Consider the following 21,719-nt stretch of genomic DNA (forward strand, 5'->3'; position numbering starts at 1 on the left):
GTGATTTTGATCACAAAAGTAAGAGAACTATTTACAGAACAAGTTTTTTATGAACTCAGAACATGATTTTCTTTTAATGTATAAATGAATATTTAAAGCGCAGCCTCAGAATTGGCTTTCAATGTTTTTGATCACAATAGTAAAGGAACTATTTTACAGAACAAGTCTTTTATAAACTCAGACCATGAATATAGAACATGAATAACAGAACAGCCTCAGAATTGACATTCAGTGTAGTAGGAAATTATGAACTACTAAGTATGCATGAACATGAGTTGTCATACTCAACACAACACAACTTTTTTTTTTAATTTTATGATCAAACTGTGATTTTTTTTTTCAATACACTGTGCAATGTTGATGTCTAGTTCACAAAATTAATGCGTGCTAGAGATTTTGAACATTTCAAAAGCTTCAAAGTCTCAAAGTTACAAGAACTGGGAAGACAACATAACAAACAAGAGCAATCTGAGATTTCTGATGTCCGCCGAGGGTTGATGAGGACTCAAAGTAAAAGATATGTGATTCACATCATGACCCAGACTTTACCTGGATCCAGATTCTACAACACAATGCAATAATTGCATCCTGATCCAGAATGGTCCAACTGATGAAGATGTTGCAATCTGATATTTAATTCACAAGCTGAAACAAAATGGTGTCTTCCTGATCTTGGTTTTACATTGTGATGTCATATGTTTCTGCTGCAGAACCTGCATATTGATCCGGATCACTCCCAACATCCAACACTAACAGGGCCTGCCTTTGAACAATAGCCACATGTGATTTAAATTTTGTCAAGATCCATCAAGCAGATTTGAAATGATCCTCAAAATGGTGAAAAAAAGAAATGATCCACAATCAGGATCTTGATCCTGCTCCATTCCAAAATTTAATGGAGTCTTCCATGGCCTAATATCTATCTGTGGTAAAAATTTCATCAAGATCCATGCAGTAGTTTTCATGTAATCCTTAATAGCCTATAAAGTGAAATCCTGATACTGAATCCGGATCTGGATCCGGATCACCTCCAAAATTTAATAGACTCTTCCATGGCCTAATATCTATTTGTGGTGAAAAATCTGTTAAAATCTGTGCAGAAGTTTTGATGTAATCCAGCTAACAGACAGACAGACAAATAAATAAATAAATGAATAAATGCCAAACGATGTGGCGGACATAATGACACGTACAAAGTATGTCAGTTTAGATAAAATCTGCACATGCTCACATTTTTGGATGCTAGGAACTCCATGCCTTTGGCCACTTGGTAGGAAAAACTGAGAAGGTCATCTATGTCCAGAGACAGACCGTCTTCATTGAACATTTCACTCTCAACATCAGCTTCCATGTGCAACCCACCTGCGAGGATAAATTAATCATTTAAAAGGTTTATTCAAAAAGAAAGGTCCTTTTTTGGCAGCAGTCATTTAACAGACAGAATCACTGAATGAATGGCTGGCTTGCCTTTGCGTTGCGAGCGTCTCTTTTCTGAGGATGAGCTAAATGGGGATCTGCCAGCAACAGAAGGCCTCATGGTCATATAGCCGTCCCTGCTGTCACTGCGAAGAGGAAAGGAGCAGTCAGGTTTCAGCTGAGGCACGCCGTTGTCCAAATACACACCTCCTACACACGTTCTGGTTGTAAATACGAGTACTCTCTTGTCTTTTCCACAAACAAAAACTTATATCCCTCCTTGGTAAACAGAAAAAGAACCTGACCAAGCTGTGATTCTCTGTGGCATCACGTTGCAGTAGTGGCCGCTTTCTTCTAGCTTAGAGCAGATGAACGATTCTCTCTTTCGTCTCAGAAAGTTTAGGAGGTCCCCAAAGCAACAGTACTCAGTAATCACCAGTGTGGGCCCTGCAAACAAGCGACGGTCAAGACGATCACCTTCCTAAACACGGCAAAATCTAAAAGTGTGCTGAACAATGTGCAGAACATAACCACACCTCCAACAGTGCACGCTCCCAGGAGGTTCACAATGTTCATGTGATTCCCCAGATAACTGAGGACTTTTAGCTCGGACATTAGCGCCTCTTTCTCCGTGGCGTGAGCACTCGCTGTGGAAAAATGTCAGCACAAGATCAATACTTTGCTTTTTTTTTAAACAGATTGATTGATTAATCATCCAGATCACCATTAATAGCCCCGTCACACTACAGCACGAATGAGCCCGAATGGCACATGAATGAGGATTCGACCAACATTTGGGCAAATTCGAGGTGCATTCACAAGTCTCATACAGCGTTCTTACACCAGTCGGCACATTCATGCAACCAGAACACATGCACTCTGCATTTGTGGTGCGTCCGTGAAGGAAACCATATTGAACGGCGGTTGAAGTGCAGTCGTATCGCAATCTGACTGCAGTCGTAAGCATTCGCAGAGTATTCGAGGGTTGGAATCCTGGTCGAATGTCTCGATTGTGCTTGAATGCACCATTCCATCAGACTAGATGCTGAATGAGGCTGAATGCCAGACGATTAGACATCCAAACTACATTCGGACAAATCTGAGGGGCATTCAAATTCCACGGACTTCATTCTTGAGTGCATCCCACACACTCGGCACATTCACATGCCCAGCCTGAATGTAGAGCACATGCACACCACTGTCGAGGAGCACTCGAGATGGGGAAAGTTAAATGACCATCCAAGTGCAGTCTGACTGCAGTCTCAGCATTCGAAACATTTGAACGGAGTTGGCCGACATATGGAAAAGGTCAATCAATACAGAACCCGGCTGAATGCCTTGGATGTGGCACGGATGAGCCAGAATGCACCTGACTGCCCCGACATTGTCCCAAGTGGGGCCGAATGCAACACCGATGCGAGCTGAATGTCCCGAGTGGCCCCTCAATGCAACACGACTGCGAGCCGAGTGGCTCCCCCAGTGCAACAGAAGTGAGATCCAAATCACCTGAGTGGCCCCCCATTGCAACACGGATGAGGTGGGAACCACCCGCCTGGGTGTAGACTGTGGTTGGACCACAGAGACTGCAACATCGAATAGTACTGAAAGGCGGAACGTTGGCACGCCACCAAGTGTCTGCAATGAATACTACTTGATCAACTGCCACGAGGGAGAGAGAGAGAGAGAGAGAGAGAGAGAGAGAGAGAGAGAGAGAGAGAGAGAGAGAGAGAGCTGCTGCACTCCGAATGTGTGCAAATCAGGCGAGGCAGCTTTAGCCCACATTCTGGGTATTCGCATGGCAATCATACACGGCTGGCCGAATATTTGTCCCTCCCGACTGCATCTCAAATTTTGGCTTGTTTGCCCATTTGGGCTGATTCGATTTCATTCGTATTCATTCGTGCCAAGTCTGATGGGGCCCTAATATTAGATAACAGTGCACAAGTCAAAATCACAATCTGTGAAATCTTAGCCCCATTTCATCAATATGCAACAAAGTGAAGGCATAGTTTTGTTTTTTTTGTGTGTGTGTGTGTTTTTTTTTTTAATAATAATAAAGAAAAATAAGCAAACTCCATACCTGCCAGTTTGGTAATCCTACTGCAAATATTGGTTGACCTTAAAGGGGATTTCTGGAATCATACAACTTAGGCTTTATTTTTTTTTTGGGGGACAAAATGAAATTAATTCACACGCCAGTGCCGGCGTTATAGGAGGGCACAAGGTGACAAAGACTAAGTAAAGGTAGATTTTAATTTTATGATGACGTTTTGTGATGCCCTTTGACCTGGTCAATATTCTGTCTGTGGTAGTTTTGCAAACATCAGTGGCAGTTCAGACTTTTTATTTTAAATAGTGCCAATGAAAAAAATGACAAATATCTATTAATGATCTATAATGATATCATATAGAATGATATCTATAATGATTTCAGTGCATTAGCACTGCTCAGTAGAGGTGGGCGATACCGGGAATTTTGGCATTGATCCGATACCAAGTAAATACAGGCGCAGTATCACCGATATCGATACCGATACGTTTTCATATTTAAGCTTCATAGATCCAAAGGATCCAAAAGACCTAGGATAGAATTTCACCAAAAATTGTACGTGAAAACAAAATACTTTATTATCACAATCAACATTTTTGTTTAAAAAATATCACTCAACACAACTTAAAACAAAATCTTCTGAGGTAGAGGGCCGACAAACCACAATACAAGGGTGCGCTGCTCCGTGTTGTGTGACACAGTGCAGCGCTGCTCTTACGTGCGCAGCAGTCAATGCGTGCGGGACAGAAAAAAAAAGCTTGAGTATCGATCTTTTTACACAAGGATCATTCAACATCAATACCAGCATTGGTATCAATATTATCGATATTAGGATCGGTCCGCCCACATCTAGTGCTCAGATCAGCTCTTGTGGTTGTTCAAAAATGTGAAGAATAAGTTCCATTCATTTATCGCTGTTGTTCAATTCCACACGTAAGTTAAATCTGCTTAAATAACTGCCAATGAAATATATAAAATTTGTTTCTGATGTATAAATTAGTAGATTTTTGACACTGGCTCCTTCAAGCCTCACTGACAATAAAACACAGCCAGAGACATCTGAAATGTGTAAAACTGTGTAATATAAAAATAATGAATGTTTATGAGTTCAATGGTATGATCTTTCACCGAATTAAATATTTGTTCCATTGAAAGAATGGAAAAACATTAATTATTTGTTTTATTTAACTGCAAAAATAGATCCTTGTCATTTGATATTTTATTAATTTATAAAAAACAGAAAAGGGACTTACATTTTGGTGGGTCACTGATGCTTTGAGTTCAAAGGTCCAACACAAATTTTAAATAGGAGTCCAGAATTGTTCTCAGTCAACTTGTAAAAAACAATACTGATGATGTAGTCCATGATGGCACTGTAGTGCTGAATTCAATACAGACTGCCGTCTACTTTCCTCACTCCAGCAAAAAATTGCGTCAGACATTTGTCCAGCTTTTCATCGTAACTTCATCCTAACAGCTCTTCATGCTTCCAGACAACTTACGACTTGGTGGATTTGTTTTTTTGTGTGTGTGTGTATGTGTGTTAGAAGAATTCACACCGTCAATTAGCTCCTTCAAATTGTCGTCCACCAACAAAACAAACTCCACCATGTTTAGCTAAACGCCGCGCCCAGTAGTGTGAGCATGCGCGGTGGTCAGGGCATGCAATAGCACATTTCATATAGCACCAAAATTGGATGCTAAAAATGAACTATTGCACAGTCAATGAAACACAACTGGTACAAATAATCCATGCCATGTGACGTACAACCCGCCAATCAAATGACAAGGATCCACTCAACTGTTGTATAAAAATCATGATGTTTTACAAACAGGATTTAAAGTACAACTAGCAGATTTGAAAATGAAAATAGTCTTGATCAATTATTAATATGATCAATTATTAAAGGGGTTATATTGTGCAAAATCACTTTTTATCTACCTTTTACATTTTCTTGCATTTGATGTTTAATGTTCAATGTCTCCAAAATCACATAATTCTCTGTGTTTTCATAGACATTCTCCTGGTATAACTTGCAAAGGTAACCCCTACCATCATACCGCCAAATGCCCTAAATTTGGCTCCCAAAGTCAAACACCGTATGTTGTTATACATTTGAGCTTGGGTGACCTTGAAAGGTCAAACTCAAGGACATAACTTTAAGTTTGGAGTCCATAGATATTAAACATGATAGGAGGACTTGTGAGTTAGTCAAGGATAAAGTGTTTACATTTTGGACAGAAATGATTAGATATTAAAGCCACAGAGAACCAGTATTATGGTATCACTGTATCACAAAGAATGAATTCACATTTTCTGAGGTTCCCTTCTAATTTCATGTTTTTATCTTCATTACTGAACACGAGAATGTCTAAACATGAACCCAACTCAAAATTTAAAAAGTTTTTTTTTTTTTTTTTTTTCCTGTCAGTTAGCACAAAGTAAACAACTCTTTACTTTTAGGCAGGAAATGCTCCAAAACACCCAGAGGTCACAACAGTTATAAGCAACTACTGGAGGTGCGTGAGAAGTATTTTAATCCAGCTGCAGTATTGAAATAAGTAAAATATGCTTAAATTAGGCTCAACACCTACAAGCAAAGAATACATACATGCATTCACAGTTGCACACATCCATCACATGTTCAACTAGAGCCATTATAGTGCTTACATTTGAGCATTTTCACAGCAACCGTCATGACTGAATCAGCTTTGGAGAGACCGTATGCAGTAGCTTCCACCACTTTACCAAATGCACCCGATCCCAGCGTCTTTCCTGTCGACAAAAGAGACACAGATCTGTTATTCATTATCCTGTTTCTCTTCTCAAAACTGCCGCCATGGCAGCATTCCTAGGATAACACCAGTTTTAGCCCATGGGCTGTGTACATTAGGAGCAGGACACACCGGATCCTGTTTAAGGAGGTTTGTCAAAAAACAAAAACCCACTTAGAATATGTCAATACTGTTATATTTGCAGTAAGGGAGTAGAGCTTTTGACTCTTGATCATATCATCTGTGGAACCAGTTAGTCAGCAATGACCACAGACATGCTTAAAACCTGCTGTGTCCAAATATAGTCAGCATTAAGTGCACTGAATGTGATGGTGTCATGATTGTGTCAAATCCCAATTTCCAGCATTTCCCAGTAAAGCTCAATTCGCGTCGCCAGTAAAGCTCAATTCGCGACCGTATAACCAGCATGCACATCCGCAAATCATCAGACACAACAGGGTTATTCCCTAATTATACTGGATTATGGTATTACTTTAGTCAAAGGCATTGAGTCCTATTTACCATTTGGCACAAACAGTGCAACACAAGTTACTGGTAGTGTGCAACCAATGCATTTGTGATTTTATTGCCCAGTATCCACTCCCTGTAAATGACAAGTGCACTTGTGCTCATCCGTGCACACGTGGGCATGTTGAGGTGTGGTCAGGTGCAGTGCAGGTGGATTATTATTGTCTGGAAGAAGAAAGTGACTGTGCCATAATAAAGCAAAAACCTGTTTAAAAGCCAAGTGCAGTGTATCTACTGTATTTCAATGGTACAATATTCATACACATTTTACATAAGCAGGTTCACGATGGACACATAGTACATACAGAATATTGTACAGACATTTTTACACAATAAAACTGAAATTAAAACACCATTCAATGAAACAAAACCAAACATGCATGGAACTGCTAACCCCTCTGTCACGCACTCTCATTCTCACGCTGTATCTTCATGCACGCACTCCAAGTGGGGTGTTGTCTTCCAGCAGGCATTTTTCTGACCTGGTACAGCTTCATGGTCTCTCTCTCTCTCTCTCTCTCTCTCTCTCTCTCTCTCTCTCTCACTCTACACAGAGCAGTTGAAGGATTTCTCCTCCACTCCTTTCACCTCTAACCTGCGATTTGTTCATGTGTATGTTTTAACATTTTGTTTGTTTTCTTTCTCCACTTTGGTTAATTTTTTTCTCTTTCACATTTTTGCTGTGACAATTCCACGCTAGCTCCTTTCCTCTACTCCTCTTCCTGTTCCCTGTGTTCACAGTACCTGGGTACTTTTGATTTCATGCTCTCACCGCTCCTGTGTCGGCGCACTGCACCCCTGCTTTCCACTTTGCACTAATTAGCTGTTTTGTTTATAAGCAGGTCACTTTTCAATACTCCTCTCTAGATGGTAGCGACTTGATTTGGGTGCTCTCTGCAAGTCCCTTGTGTGCAGTATTTGTTTTTTTGACCACAGCCTGTTTTTCTTGGACTTTGACTTGAGCCTGCTGTACTTTCACCTGTGTTTTCTGGATTGTAGAGTTTGCAATTTGGACACACTTTTGGACTCTATTGGATCAAGCTTTGGACAGCTTTGCCTCGCCAACAGAGATGTGCTTGAACTATTTGGAACTGTCTGAATCCTCCTTTCTAATAAAGTGGATTTTTTTTTATCTTAAAGCTATAGGACCTTTCAAATTTCACAAAACTGAGAAAATTTAGTTTCTACCGCAATCGAAGCATTATACTCACTCACTCATCTTCAACTGCTTTTCCGGGTTCAGGTCGTGGGGGCAACAGCTCCAGCAGGGGACCCCAAACTTCCCTTTCCCGGGTCACATTGACCACCTCTGACTGGAGGATCCCGAGGTGTTCCCAGGCCAATTTTGGAGATATAATCTGTCCTGGGTCTTCCCTGGGGTCTCCTCCCAGATGGATGTGCCTGGAACACCTCTCTAAGGAGCCGCCCAGGAGGGATCCTTACCAGATGCCTGAACCACCTCTGCTGGCTCCTTTCAATGCGAAGGAGCAGTGGCTCTACTCTGAGCTCCCCATGGATGACCGAACTTCTCACCCTATCTCTAATGCTGCTGCTGAAATTTGAATTTTAGCTGACTTGGTGTCAGCAATCAAACTGAATGGGGTGCAGCAGGGTTTAATTGTGCGCACGCTTCTTCCTCCACCGGACTGGAGGAGGTGCAGAGATGTCTGGCTGCATGTGAGCCTCCTCTCGCTCCTCTGGTTGCTCAGACTCGTTCTCCCGCTCATCGGTTACAACAGCAGGTGGAACACCTGCAGGAGCGTCCTGAGGAGCTTCAGCAGGAACTGTGGACCGACAATTGGAGCCGAGTTTAATTGTGCGCACGTGACAGAAAACTGATTTGTCGTGCCGCGCAGTGAAATGTGACGCCACGTTACAAGTCGTGTCAAAACTTGACAGTTTCTGTGTCACTTCGTAATAACGCGTGACAGTTTGGGCTCCAAGAACCATCACAGGAACCACTATGAACGTTGTCACGTTCTATTAAGGATCAATACTCATCAAGACGGATCAATACGCTCAGTTGCGACCTCCACGACGTGAGACGAAATGAGGGTGGTGTGTGACATTTGTGGAAGATTTTTTGACAGGCAAAAACATGCTCCACGAATATCAAGAATATCACGCACTAACACGCACTATTAAGAAACCTATTCAGATGCGTTACGTCACGTTAAGAATGTCAGGAATGTGTCATGAATGACAGAAAAATGACATTCGTAACGCGTCTTGCTTATATGTAAACGCACCTTAAGGGAGACACCAGCCAACCTCCTGAGGAAGCCAATTTTGGCCACTTGTACCCGTGATCTAGTTCTTTCAGTCATGACCCAACCCTCATGACCATAGGTGAGAGTAGGAACAAAGATTGTCCATTAGATTGAGAGCTTTGCCTTTTGGCTTCCTTTTCATCACAACAGTACGGTAGAGCGAGTGCAATACCCCCCCCCCCCACTGCACCGATTCTCTGGGGCAAGGCTTTATTCCCTACCCGGAGTTAACAATCCATCAGTTTCCTGCTGAGAACCATGGCCTCAGATTTAGAACTGAAAGAATGTAAAAACATTAATCATTTGTTTTATATAATGGCTAAAATAGATCCTTGTCATTTTATATTATATTAATTTACGAACAGAAAAGGGACTTACATTTTGGTGTGTGTTATTGGTGCTTTGATGTTAACAGTCCAACACGAACTCTAAATAGGAGTCCAAAATTGTTCTCAGTGAACTTGCAAAAAAACATGATGTAGTCTCCATGATGCCACCTGTTTCTTCGTTGAATTTTTTTGTTCCAGCTTTCACCGAATTAAATATTTGTTCCATTGAAAGAATGCAAAAACATTCATTATTTGTTTTATAAAAAGACTAAAATCGATCCTTGTCATTTTATATTATATTAATTTATAAACAACACAAAAGGGGCTTACATTTTGGTACCTCCTCAGTGCAGCAAAAAAAAAAGTCAAAAATTAATCCAGCTTTGGTGTATCACTGCTACTTTGACATCAACAATCCAACACCTTTAAATAGGAGTCCAAAAATAATTCTGACGATGAAGTCCGCCATGCTGTGCATCAAATCATCGTCCGTCAGCAAAACAAACTCCGCCATGTTTGTTTTAAAACTGTCGCCCGGCTTGTGTGAGCATGTGCGTGGTGCGCGATGCGCGCTCACACAACCGGGAAAGCGCTTATGCACGCGTGTACTACAGCGTGAAGCAAAAAAAAAAAAAAAAAAAATCACGTCAGATGGCTTACAGCACAGTGGATTTGTTTTGTATGTGTGTGTGTGTGTGTGTGCGTGACATACAAAGCACCAATCAAATGACAAGGATCCACTCAGTCGTTATATAATATCTTCTCTTAGTGCCATGCCATCACCACTTCACCTGCTGCACTTTTGCTGTGTGTGTGTGTGTGTGTGTGCAGTATCATGTTGGTAACATTCCTATATACACAAACAGTCCACATATCAAATGACAAACTGTTTAATGAGAAATATTCTGCTCCATAAATCTCACAAACGTGCTGTTTAGTTTTTGTAAGCGTTTGCTTCTTCCTGCACCTTTTCGAGCATTGTTTCTTGGTTGACACATTTTTTCTTGTTAATTATTGTTCTTCTTTTTAGTGTTTTTTTTAAATTTCAATTTCAATTTATTTTCATTTATATAGTGCCAAATCACAACAGAGTTGCCTCAAAGCGCTTCACACAGGTAAGGTCTAACCTTACCAACCCCCAGAGCCAGGGGCGTAGGTTTGCATATGGACCATAGGGACAAGTCACAACCAATATTTTGGGATGGCAAAATAGTCCCTACCAATATTTAGAATTTTTTTTATATAACAAAATCATTCACTATTTTTTTGCGAACTCGATACTATAATTTTAGTCGTCACGTTTTGTGTTTTCGACGTGCCAGAGTGACAGGGTTACCCATGTTGCAATTTCATTAGCTCACGTTCTTCTCACATGGACGTAAACAAAGTGCATCTCATGGCAGGCAGTGCTTCATTTGTAAAGTGGGAGGTCCCGGAGCGCAGAGGATGGGTGGCTCCGGTGCAGTGTTGCCAGATGTACGATAATTATCGTATTTGTACGATAGTTTTGCCCTCTGTACGATGTACGATCAATAAATGTACGATCAATAAATGTACGATCAATAATGGGAAAAAATCCAATATGTACGATAATTTCAGTTGGTTGCCCAAACACGCATCTCTCTCTGACACCCAAGAATCATTTTGCAGGTGTTGCACTCAGGCGGCATCAAATGCTGGCTTTGGGCGACCGGGACAGTCATTTGAAAGCCCGCCCCCTCTCCATACAAAGTAATGAGTTCCCATCCAATCTCTGCAGGACAGGACAGGAAGATTCCCCAACCAATATCTTTTTTTTTTCTCGAAACTTTATTTCAACAAATGCAATAACAAATGAACAAAACACAAGAGCAAAGAGATATACAAGAAGAATAAAAAAAAGTTAAAGTTCCTTATGGAGGTGTCAACATTTTTTTCTGTGTTCAACAAAATCTGCACAAGTGTCCATGGCATCGGATGACGACAGCCACCTCGAGGTTGAATTTGACTCTTTCTAGTCTGGTAATTAACACGTTTGTGTCCCTTCACAGAAAAATAAATCTTTCTAGTCTGGTAGTGCATTTGCTTGTGCATTTGCGTTCTTTTTGTGCCATAGTTTCCCCATTACTATAATTACTGTTTAAAAATGTGACATAAAATTCTTTGTAAATTAAAAAAAAAAAACCGCTAAAATAGCTACGTTGTATGCGTTTTGTTTGTGTACGATAATTTCTCCCAAAATACGATAATTTTGAGGTTTTGGTACGATAGTTTCATATTTCATATCTGGCAACACTGCTCCGGTGCAGAAAAACAAGGGCGGGGCTTGTGAACAATGCTGTGCGCCACACTTAAAATAAACTGCACACCCACACAAACACGCACACACACCTTCACAAATGACACTAACACCCTGCCTTTTCCTCAAAAATTACTACATTTATGTTTGCTGTCTGTACTTTTCTGTCACTTTTGCGCTCTTTTTCATACTTTTCCCTCGTTTCAAAAGTCACCGAACGCACTTTACCGTAATATATGCAACATATAGCATACTGTTGGAAAGCACGGGTTCTTGGCTTGCTGTCAGTGTTGAAATTTTTCAGCGTGAGGGCTTACATGAGAACTTACGGTAATGAGAATCAGCGGCGCACTAGTGTGAAACTTCCGTGTTTTTCCTCTGCGTTATGACATCACAGGCTTACGTTTACCGTAATACACCCTATATATCATTGTAAAGCCCTTTTTTTTGTTGGCAAATTAGGTTGCCAGATACCTACAACTGCATTATTGATGAAGAGAATAGATTATACATCTTGGTTGCAAAAACTTTTTTTTTTTGTTAGCTCCACAAGTATTTTTTTTGTTGTCTTGTTCTCTCAGGTGTAGGCCTATAGAATAGATTCGTGATTTTGGGTGCAATTTTGTTATTTAAGCTATTTGTTTGTCTGCCTACACACTTAATAATGTAAATAAAGTGTTAAATTATTCAGCATTATGTCGTCATATGTTATGTATTATGCTGTACTTGTGCGTCTAATGGTATGAGTGGGTTAGGGGGTGGTGGTGGTGGGCAGGGGGGCGGGGGGGTGGTATTGTCCCTACCAAAGCTGAGACCAAACCTACGCCCTTGCCCAGAGCAACAGTGGTAAGGAAAAACTCCCTCTGAGGAAGAAACCTCAAGCAGACCAGACTCAAAGGGGTGACCCTATGCTTGGGCCATGTTACAAAACATAAATTATAGAACAATTCACAGAACAATTCACTGACGAATATACAAGAAATGGAATTGGTGCAAAGGAGAGGAGGATCGCCAACACGAACACAACTCCCATCTCTGGATGGAGCTGCACCTTAAACAGAGAGAAAAAACAGAATCAGGCATCAGAAAGACAAGAAATACTGTATAATTTGTCAGCATTAAACAACAAGAAAAACAGAGAAATACTAAGGTGATCACCTTAGTATTGTATTAGTATAAATTTGAAATAAATTCATTCACTCATTCGTTAAGATGAGTGTGAGTATGTTTTCATAAAGTAAATACAATGAAAACAATCAATCAAACAGATGTATATTTCAGAAGGACGCTCACTGGAGCACACAGAACATTTTTAGACTTTCATAATAAAGGTGCAAAATGTAATACAAAATCTTCAGCGTCTGTCTTCATTTTTGCAAACCAACAAATCATACTCTGTGATGTTGAGGTGTTTTCATGATACTGTGGGTGAATGGATTCTGTATCGCACAGCATGTCTTTTTGGAAGCATTTTTCTTCCAGTGCCAACTTTTCTTGGAAACGGGATTGTAGAAAATAAGAGTTTCTTTGTAATTTTCTTCTTTTAAAATTACACCTCATATCAACTATGAACAAATTTGCAGTGTGTGCAAGTGGATGCCAATCACGCTCAAATTTTTTGGACAAGTAACAATCCTGAATCCTTCTGGGATAAGAATTGTTTAATATTTAGAAGGATTCTTTCTTACGATATTATCAGATGCTCCATTTTGGCTGTTAATCAGATGGTGTTCTACTCAAACAACACATTTGTCTGTAAGAAACTGGTCACCAAAGTCTCAATCAAAGGAACCAGTAGGAGCTTTAACCTACAGCAAAATTGCGGAGGAAGAATTTTTCTTTCACAGAAACTCACCTTTACACCGAGCACAAAATGAAATCTTTAATCAAAACTGGAAGAACTAAATTTTCTTTCTTGTAAATGGCCGTGACACGGTCTCTTCACAATAATATTTCTAGTCCTATGATGAGGAACACTGATGTGGACATTTGTTTTATCGCTACCAACTGGCAGAAGAAGGCAGAGGTCATGGGATCTGCCTGTCTGTTTGTGTACAAGATATTTAATAAAAAAAACATGGATTTCAACACAATTTTGTGAGGATAAGAGCAAAGAGTTGACTAAATGTTGGTGGTGATCTGGCTCACTTTATGACCTCACAAAGAAGTAAAGAGTTCTACCCTCCCCTCTGTTTGGCCATTATTGAGGGATGCACTACTACTACTACTACTACCTACTAGGTTACAGGTGTAACACTTTTGCTTGAACAACTTTTTTCAGTTTAATTTAAAAAGCCTTTAAAATTAAATTAAAAACACAATTTGCATTGACTGCAAGGATTCTTACCAAAGCGCAAGTTTTTTCGAGGAAATTCCCATTGGTGGTCATATGGTAGCTGGGTGGGGTCAATATACACATAATTATTTCCATGGATACCTTCGATGACTTTCCACTGTATTTGGTATTTGGGTTTCTGGTATGAGAAGGTACACAAAAACACACAAAGTCATACATTACTGTGAAAAATGAGCTCACGATTCACAGTCCCATATAATTTATTTGACATGTCAATCCTGATGGAGGAGGATGTGAAGTTGTGCCATGTGGAAAATGTTCGTACTTGCATGTCTTACCTGCATGTACTTATAGAAGAGCATGATGAGGACAAGACAGAGGATGACTGCCACTGACACAGAGCCAATCAGCAGGGGGGTGAAGAGATCATGTGGTACAGTTTTTTCTGTAGAGTAAACAGAGAGATTGAAAAGCCTGAGCAAATCAGAAAAGACATAATTTAGGAAACTCCATCTCAAAAAAACTCATACATTTTAGTTTTTTGCATTAAAACATTCATTGTCTTGGGCTTTTATATGTTTTTACTGGGACATTGTCCCATGGTGAACCACAGGTTCCAAATGTGGTCATTTTCACTATATACGGAGGACAGCTGACTTTTGGGGAAAATTTGTTTACAGTTATACTACATTGTTTTAAGTATTGACATAGAAAATTTCGTTGGCTTTAATGAATGTCTTCATTGAAGGTATAATCTGCAGTTGTGTTAAATTTTCTAAAATGAATTGTTGTCTTCAATAAGCTTTTCTGAAGCTGCTTAACCTGTACAATATTCCATGTAAAGAAATGACAAATAATTGAAGCTTTATATTTTCACTCTGACAGTGTGCACATTACATCAAATTTATTTATTTTTTTATTTTTGGCCTGTGTGAGACACTGTTCAGACACAATTCTGCTGTTTTGTCCAGAGAGTGAACATATTAATTCTGGGTTCAGAGGTCACATGCATATACAGAAAATGTCCAGATTTGAATCTGCTGTCTGGGATATTAGAGGATGGATTGGACAGACTGATGAAGCAGCAACCTCACAGACTTTTATTTTGAAATACAGGCTCTTATTGTGGAAGTGCTTATTGGTCGGATATCTTGCTGTTTTCACAATGCGAATCCTGATGGAAAAAAAATACATAAATTTCCCAAAGGACTGGATTTCAGTTGATGCTCCGGATACCCTTTGATTATATGGATTGCTTTATGACATCAAATCACAGACAAAAACAAATGCTTTTTATAGAAATATTTTTTGATGAAGATGGTGATATACTGTACATAAAATTCTTTAAATTCTTTTGGTGATATATATATATATATATATATATATATATATATATATATATATATATATATATATTCTCAGAAACCATGCAATTTGGTAACATGCCCTATATTTCATGAATTTCAGAGTTTTCACAAAGAAAAGTCTATATTTTTCCCTAAATCCAAAATAAAAAATAAAAAAATCCACAAAGAAGAACTGCGACCAGTGCTTAGAGGAATCACACAAAAAGAAGTAAAATCAGAAACTGAAGGACAAGCATTTTGTTTGATTTTAACAGTTTTCACCACAGAAATTTCCCTTAAATTTACAACTTTTAAAACTTTGGCGAGGAAGAAACAGTGGATCAATGAAGCAAACAAAACCACCAGAATCAAAATCCATTAAGAACTGAAGAAGGGCTTTCTATTATTTGTAAAAAGCTGGACAGATGATTTGCCATAACAAAATTAGCTCATTGGACCCATAAGGATTGATGGATCCAGATGAGGCACATCTGGAAGAAGACAAAGTTGCAGTTCCTTTACCGGGTGCTTGAGGCTGTCCCCAAAAGAAAGCAGGATCCCATTCAAGTCCATGTTAAAATAACCAACTTTAGAGCAGAAATTAACATGTTAACAGCCCCGTGTTAACAACCCCAGTTTACTTCCCTGTGTTTACTGTATGGGGGATGAATTTTTTGTAACATCTTAAGCAATGAAGTTATGCATAATTAGGGGCAAAGTCATTTTGAGTGACAGCTGTTGAGCCAACTCTCATGGCATCTTTAGCTCAGATGCAATCTGATACGGCTGCTAGCTGTTGTGGAAGGTTGTCTGTCATTTTGTGCATTGTATTACAAATACCTGGAAAAATATTGCTTGCTGTGTGGTGAAATGTTCTAATGGACCATGTAAGACGTCCCTGCTGCTATATTCCGGCTGAGGGAAATTTTGTTGTATTTAATGTTGTAGGGGAAACCGGGGCATGGTGAATCATGGGCACAGTGAATCAGTAGATATATCTGCAAAACGACATATACATTTGCAGCAGTTATGCCATATTTTTATGCATAAAGACACCCCCCTTATAAATTAGTGTTTTGTTTTTGGATACATTAAGGGTAAAACAAGTGAAGTCAGTTTTTTCCTATCAAAAGTAAATTTTATGGATGTCAGTGTCTTTGTATTTATTTTTCACATCAGAGGAAAAGTGGCCCAAAAAATTGTTATTAGTTAGAAGACTACCCCATGCAACTGATGAGCATGTGTTATGTCTTCTCCAGACTATCATGACTCATGTGTGTCTCATGCACCCGGGGCACAGTGAATCAGTCTGGAAAGTGATTTACTAAGTCCCAGTATCAAGTGGATGACAAATATTACTTGTTGAAGCTTATACATTTATTTTTCCATGAATTATTTCTATAATTTGTGTATATAAACAACTGTTTTCATGTTTGAACAGAAATTCTGACAGTTGTATTTATAATAGTTTCTAAAGGACTTATATCACTATATAAGACACTCACACATTACATAGCTGGTTTGCTGGATTACAGTTTGTAATCTGTATAATCATGTGTTTTTTTCATTATATTCTAAGTTGATTCACTGTGTCCCATGAATTGGTGTCGGCGGCACAGTGAATCAAAAATTTTTAAATTGATTTTAAACACCTGTAAATTACACTTGGGGAGAAATAAATAACACAGCCTTATAAACAATAACTTGCTGTATTAAATTCACAATGGAATGACCTAAACCTATGCATAATGTGTTTATGCTGCCACAAAACAACATTTCTGATCCACTGTGCCCTGGTTTCCCCTATGCTCATGGCGCTAGCATTTTTAGCAGCTCAGTAGCTTTATCTGTTAGGTCCTGTTAATGAATGTTTACTGAGAAAATAAGCAGCTCATTACTTTTAATACCTACATAAAAGCAAACTGTTATGAGAATCACCACACAGTCCCCAAAAATATGATTTAATAAATACGTCAAACTAATGTTAGCCTGTTAGCTTAGCTGGTTCAGACTTGAAAATAAGGGTGTGCTCAGGCTTCTTTTGTCATACAATGAGTCACCCACGCACCACATCATTATCCATTCATGGCTTCATCGTGACATTGCCAGAGTCAGTGTGGCAGCTGCTTCGACATGAAAATGGCCATATATGAGCTTCATATTGGCTCTTACAAGTCTCTATAGAAATCGAAGAGGTGACATTACACAGAGTTTATCTAGTATATATACAATCCATCAATGGACCTTTAGTCTGGATGAGCAAAAACCTGAAGAAGGACCCTGGTCTTTCCTGAAATATAAGATAAGCAATGCCACATTTGTTTTATTCTATTTTATCACAGAAAATTTATGTCTACATTAAACAAAGACCTGTATTGAATTGCATCGGATTGCACCAAATCGAACTGTTCCATAATAGATATGTACTGGGTCGTTTTATATGCAGACTGCTATCTTGCATCCATCCACCAACTTATCTGAAAACTGGTCGAGGGTGAGAATTTATGCAGAGTCCATTAATCTGTGTTTTCGATGTTCTTCACTATTTTGTATCCAGTTATATAGATTTTGTTTTCACTTTGCTATGAAATATATATATATATATATATATATATATATATATATATATATATATATATATATATATATATATATATATTTTTTTTTTTTTTTTTTTTGATCAGGATATGTCATTCAAAGCGCATATTAAACAAATATGTAGGACTGCTTTTTTGCATTTACGCAATATCTCTAAAATCAGAAAGGTCTTGTCTCAGAGTGATGCTGAAAAACTAATTCATGCATTTATTTTCTCTAGGCTGGACTATTGTAATTCATTATTATCAGGTTGTCCTAAAAGTTCCCTGAAAAGCCTTCAGTTAATTCAAAATGCTGCAGCTAGAGTACTGACGGGGACTAGAAGGAGAGAGCATATCTCACCCATATTGGCCTCTCTTCATTGGCTTCCTGTTAATTTTAGAATAGAATTTAAAATTCTTCTTCTTACTTATAAGGTTTTGAATAATCAGGTCCCATCTTATCTTAGGGACCTCGTAGTACCATATCACCCCAATAGAGCGCTTCGCTCTCAGACTGCAGGCTTACTTGTAGTTCCTAGGGTTTCTAAGAGTAGAATGGGAGGCAGAGCCTTCAGCTTTCAGGCTCCTCTCCTGTGGAACCAGCTCCCAATTCAGATCAGGGAGACAGACACCCTCTCTACTTTTAAGATTAGGCTTAAAACTTTCCTTTTTGCTAAAGCTTATAGTTAGGGCTGGATCAGGTGACCCTGAACCATCCCTTAGTTATGCTGCTATAGACGTAGACTGCTGGGGGGTTCCCATGATGCACTGTTTCTTTCTCTTTTTGCTCTGTATGCACCACTCTGCATTTAATCATTAGTGATCGATCTCTGCTCCCCTCCACAGCATGTCTTTTTCCTGGTTCTCTCCCTCAGCCCCAACCAGTCCCAGCAGAAGACTGCCCCTCCCTGAGCCTGGTTCTGCTGGAGGTTTCTTCCTGTTAAAAGGGAGTTTTTCCTTCCCACTGTAGCCAAGTGCTTGCTCACAGGGGGTCGTTTTGACCGTTGGGGTTTTACATAATTATTGTATGGCCTTGCCTTACAATATAAAGCGCCTTGGGGCAACTGTTTGTTGTGATTTGGCGCTATATAAAAAAATTGATTGATTGATTGATATATATATATATATATATATATATATATATATATATATACTATAATCAAGACATTTGGTGAGGTAATACCTTTTACCTCAATAATTCTGTTTATTTAACTTTATGACACAACAGAAAGATACAAAAGAAAAAAGGGATGAGAACTTTTGTAGGCACTTTAAGTCTTTGCTTTGTTTGCAATATCTCGACATTATCTCTTTGTTGATTAAAATACCCAAATGTCTTGACTGCATGCTTTTCCTCGGGGCGCTGTTGCTCTTCCAGCTGTGCTGTTGAGTAATTATATGTAATCAGTGTTCTGTTCTTTTGTGTTTGGCTGTCACGCCTTATTGTTTTGCTCCTCGGTACACTGGGGAGTAATAAGCTGTTTAGAGATAAGAAGCTTTCTCTCTACTTCAAATCTGAGAATGCAGAGTCTGCAGGAACTAATCCCCTGTAAACCTGTCAGTGGTTCCTAAAGCCCCATGCATTCTCTGCTGCAGCTCGCTGACACCTCCGAGCTTCCCACAACCCCGCAGCTCCAAACAGCGCCAGCCCTCCTCCTGCGCTCCACGCTCAGCGCCTCCGCCTGCTCTGCTGTTACTCTGTGAAGCACAAAAATCCTGGCCGCGCGCTCCCAGCGGCCTGTCCTGTCTGCCTGCAGATGCTCTCTTCACCAGACCTGCACACATGGCCGTTGTGGCCACAGTTACCACAACATGAGCCCACGTGTGCAAGCTGAAGCAACTTCGCTTTGCTTCCACCGTTTTGAGGACGTTGTGCAACAGATGGGGGAAGTCGTGATAACAGAGCAGATTTGCGCTCATAAAGTAAACAACAGAGCGCGGCTAATTCCTCTCTGTAAATGACAATGTCTAAGCCAATCGTTTGTGAAGATATCTCACCTTTCTCATGTTTGCAAAACATTACAGGAGATTATACGGTGTAGCCTCTAATTTGAAGGCTACAATCCTGGTGCAATGTCTGCAGAATCAGGTCCATAACTATTTGGACAGATACAATTTTTGTAATTTTGTGTCTGTGGGCTGAAACAATTGAGTTGAAATGAAACAATCACAACAATCAATGTGCTTATATTGTGGAGGTTCAGCTTTAATTCAGGGTGTTGAACAAAAATATCACATGAACCTTTTAAGAATTGCAGCCATTTTTCTCCACAGTTCTTCCATTTTCAGAGCCAATAGGTAATTGGACAAATGAAATATTATGATTCTTTTCATACAGATGATTGCTTTTACAGCCAGTTTTCTTTAGACAAATCAGAGAATGGATACATGGACATTTCCAAGTCACTGAAGAAATCTTGGACTTCATTTACATCAACTTTTAAGAAATACAAACATCATGGTACTGCACAGTAAATCTGTCTGGAGAAGACAGACACTCCAAAACCGAATGGCTGCGCAAGAAAGAGACTAGTGAAGGATGCCATCAAGACACCTAAACAAGTCCTGCAAGTGCACAGTGTAACTTTTGCCGGTTGCACACAACTATGCACAGTTTCATGCTGGAGTAGCACAGAAACAGATTTTCAACCAACAAAACATATCAACTCTTGGCTTGAGTCTCCCATACGCCTTCTGGTGAATTGTAGCTGAAATTTCATGTCTTAATTTTACGAAATTCCTTCACTGTTCCACTTATGAAGCTGAATAATTGGTGAGGCAACATGCACAAGCACAGACACATGTAATTGCTTCAGAGCTGTCATAGGTGTCACAGAGTCACAGGTGTCTTTGGTGGCTTCCCTCACCTGTCTCATGACTCTCCTTATTGTATGGTCACTCCAGACAGACTCAGCGTACAGTACCATAGAGGTTGCATTTCTTAATGACTGAAGTTAAGGAAGTCCAAGACATATTTACTGACTTGAAATTTTTCAGGTATCCATCCTCTAACTGCTGTAAAAGTAACATTGTTATTTTTAATTTGTCCAGTCATTTATTATACCTAAAAATGGCTGATTCCTGAATGACTGCGATATTTTTGTTAACCCGCTGGAATTAAAGCTGAAAAGCTGTCCTGTGTATTGATTATTTGATCTCAACTCCATTGTGAAGGAGTTGAGGCTCAGCTACAAAAATGTTTGCATCACTGTCCAAATATTTATGGACCTAGCTGTGGATTTGTGTGAATGCAGAGTACTTGACATCCAGTGATGCGGAATCTTTAACGTCAGGCTAATGAAAGTGGGATCAGACGTGTATACACAACAGGAGATTAGTGATGGATAAAAGAGATTTTCCTATATATCAAGTCAAAACGTGAGACACATTGGCACCAAAACCTCCCTTCATACCACATGAACAACTTTACACAACCTGTGTATGAACCTCTGAGTGTGTCCTCCTGCTGAGCACTCACCGCTGATAGAGAACAGTGTGTAGGCCTGCTCTCCTTCCACCGTCGCCACACATTCCAGAGTACTGAAACGACCTTTGCTGACGTTGACCCGACTCTCCACCTCCGTCTTCCCAAATAAAGGCCTGAACAGTGTGACAGTGACGACATCATGCTCCTCCTGGGAGCCGTTCACCTGCTGGGAGCACCTGCAGGCAAGAGATTAGATCCGGTTGACAAAGGGCTGGTGGGATCATCAAGCTGTCGTTTGTGTCGGGAGATCGTGACCTCTCGGCTCACACTCCTTCACTAAAGAATAAGGTGTGTGAAGTTAACTAGGGGTGTCAGAAAAAATCGATTCACGTCCGAATCACGATTCTTATTATTACGATTCTGAA

The 21,719-nt window shown here is 39.7% G+C and overlaps 1 protein-coding gene across 2 annotated transcripts in view; it reads right to left on the reverse strand.

The window, feature by feature from the left end:
• The window catches only part of kita (KIT proto-oncogene, receptor tyrosine kinase a), a 125,870-nt gene that overhangs the window by 14,485 nt on the left and 89,666 nt on the right, over nt 1-21,719 (reverse strand). For both annotated transcript variants that reach the window (XM_034180502.1, XM_034180501.1), the window contains exons 9-16: nt 21,346-21,530; nt 14,281-14,387; nt 13,994-14,120; nt 6,138-6,242; nt 1,953-2,063; nt 1,722-1,863; nt 1,468-1,562; nt 1,232-1,362 (exon numbers count right to left, since the gene is read on the reverse strand). In XM_034180502.1, the coding sequence (XP_034036393.1) occupies nt 1,232-1,362; nt 1,468-1,562; nt 1,722-1,863; nt 1,953-2,063; nt 6,138-6,242; nt 13,994-14,120; nt 14,281-14,387; nt 21,346-21,530 (1,003 nt within the window). The remainder of the gene's footprint in view (nt 1-1,231; nt 1,363-1,467; nt 1,563-1,721; nt 1,864-1,952; nt 2,064-6,137; nt 6,243-13,993; nt 14,121-14,280; nt 14,388-21,345; nt 21,531-21,719) is intronic.

The sequence above is a fragment of the Thalassophryne amazonica genome, chromosome 10 (assembly GCF_902500255.1).
Source record: "Thalassophryne amazonica chromosome 10, fThaAma1.1, whole genome shotgun sequence".
Lineage (NCBI taxonomy): Eukaryota > Metazoa > Chordata > Actinopteri > Batrachoidiformes > Batrachoididae > Thalassophryne > Thalassophryne amazonica.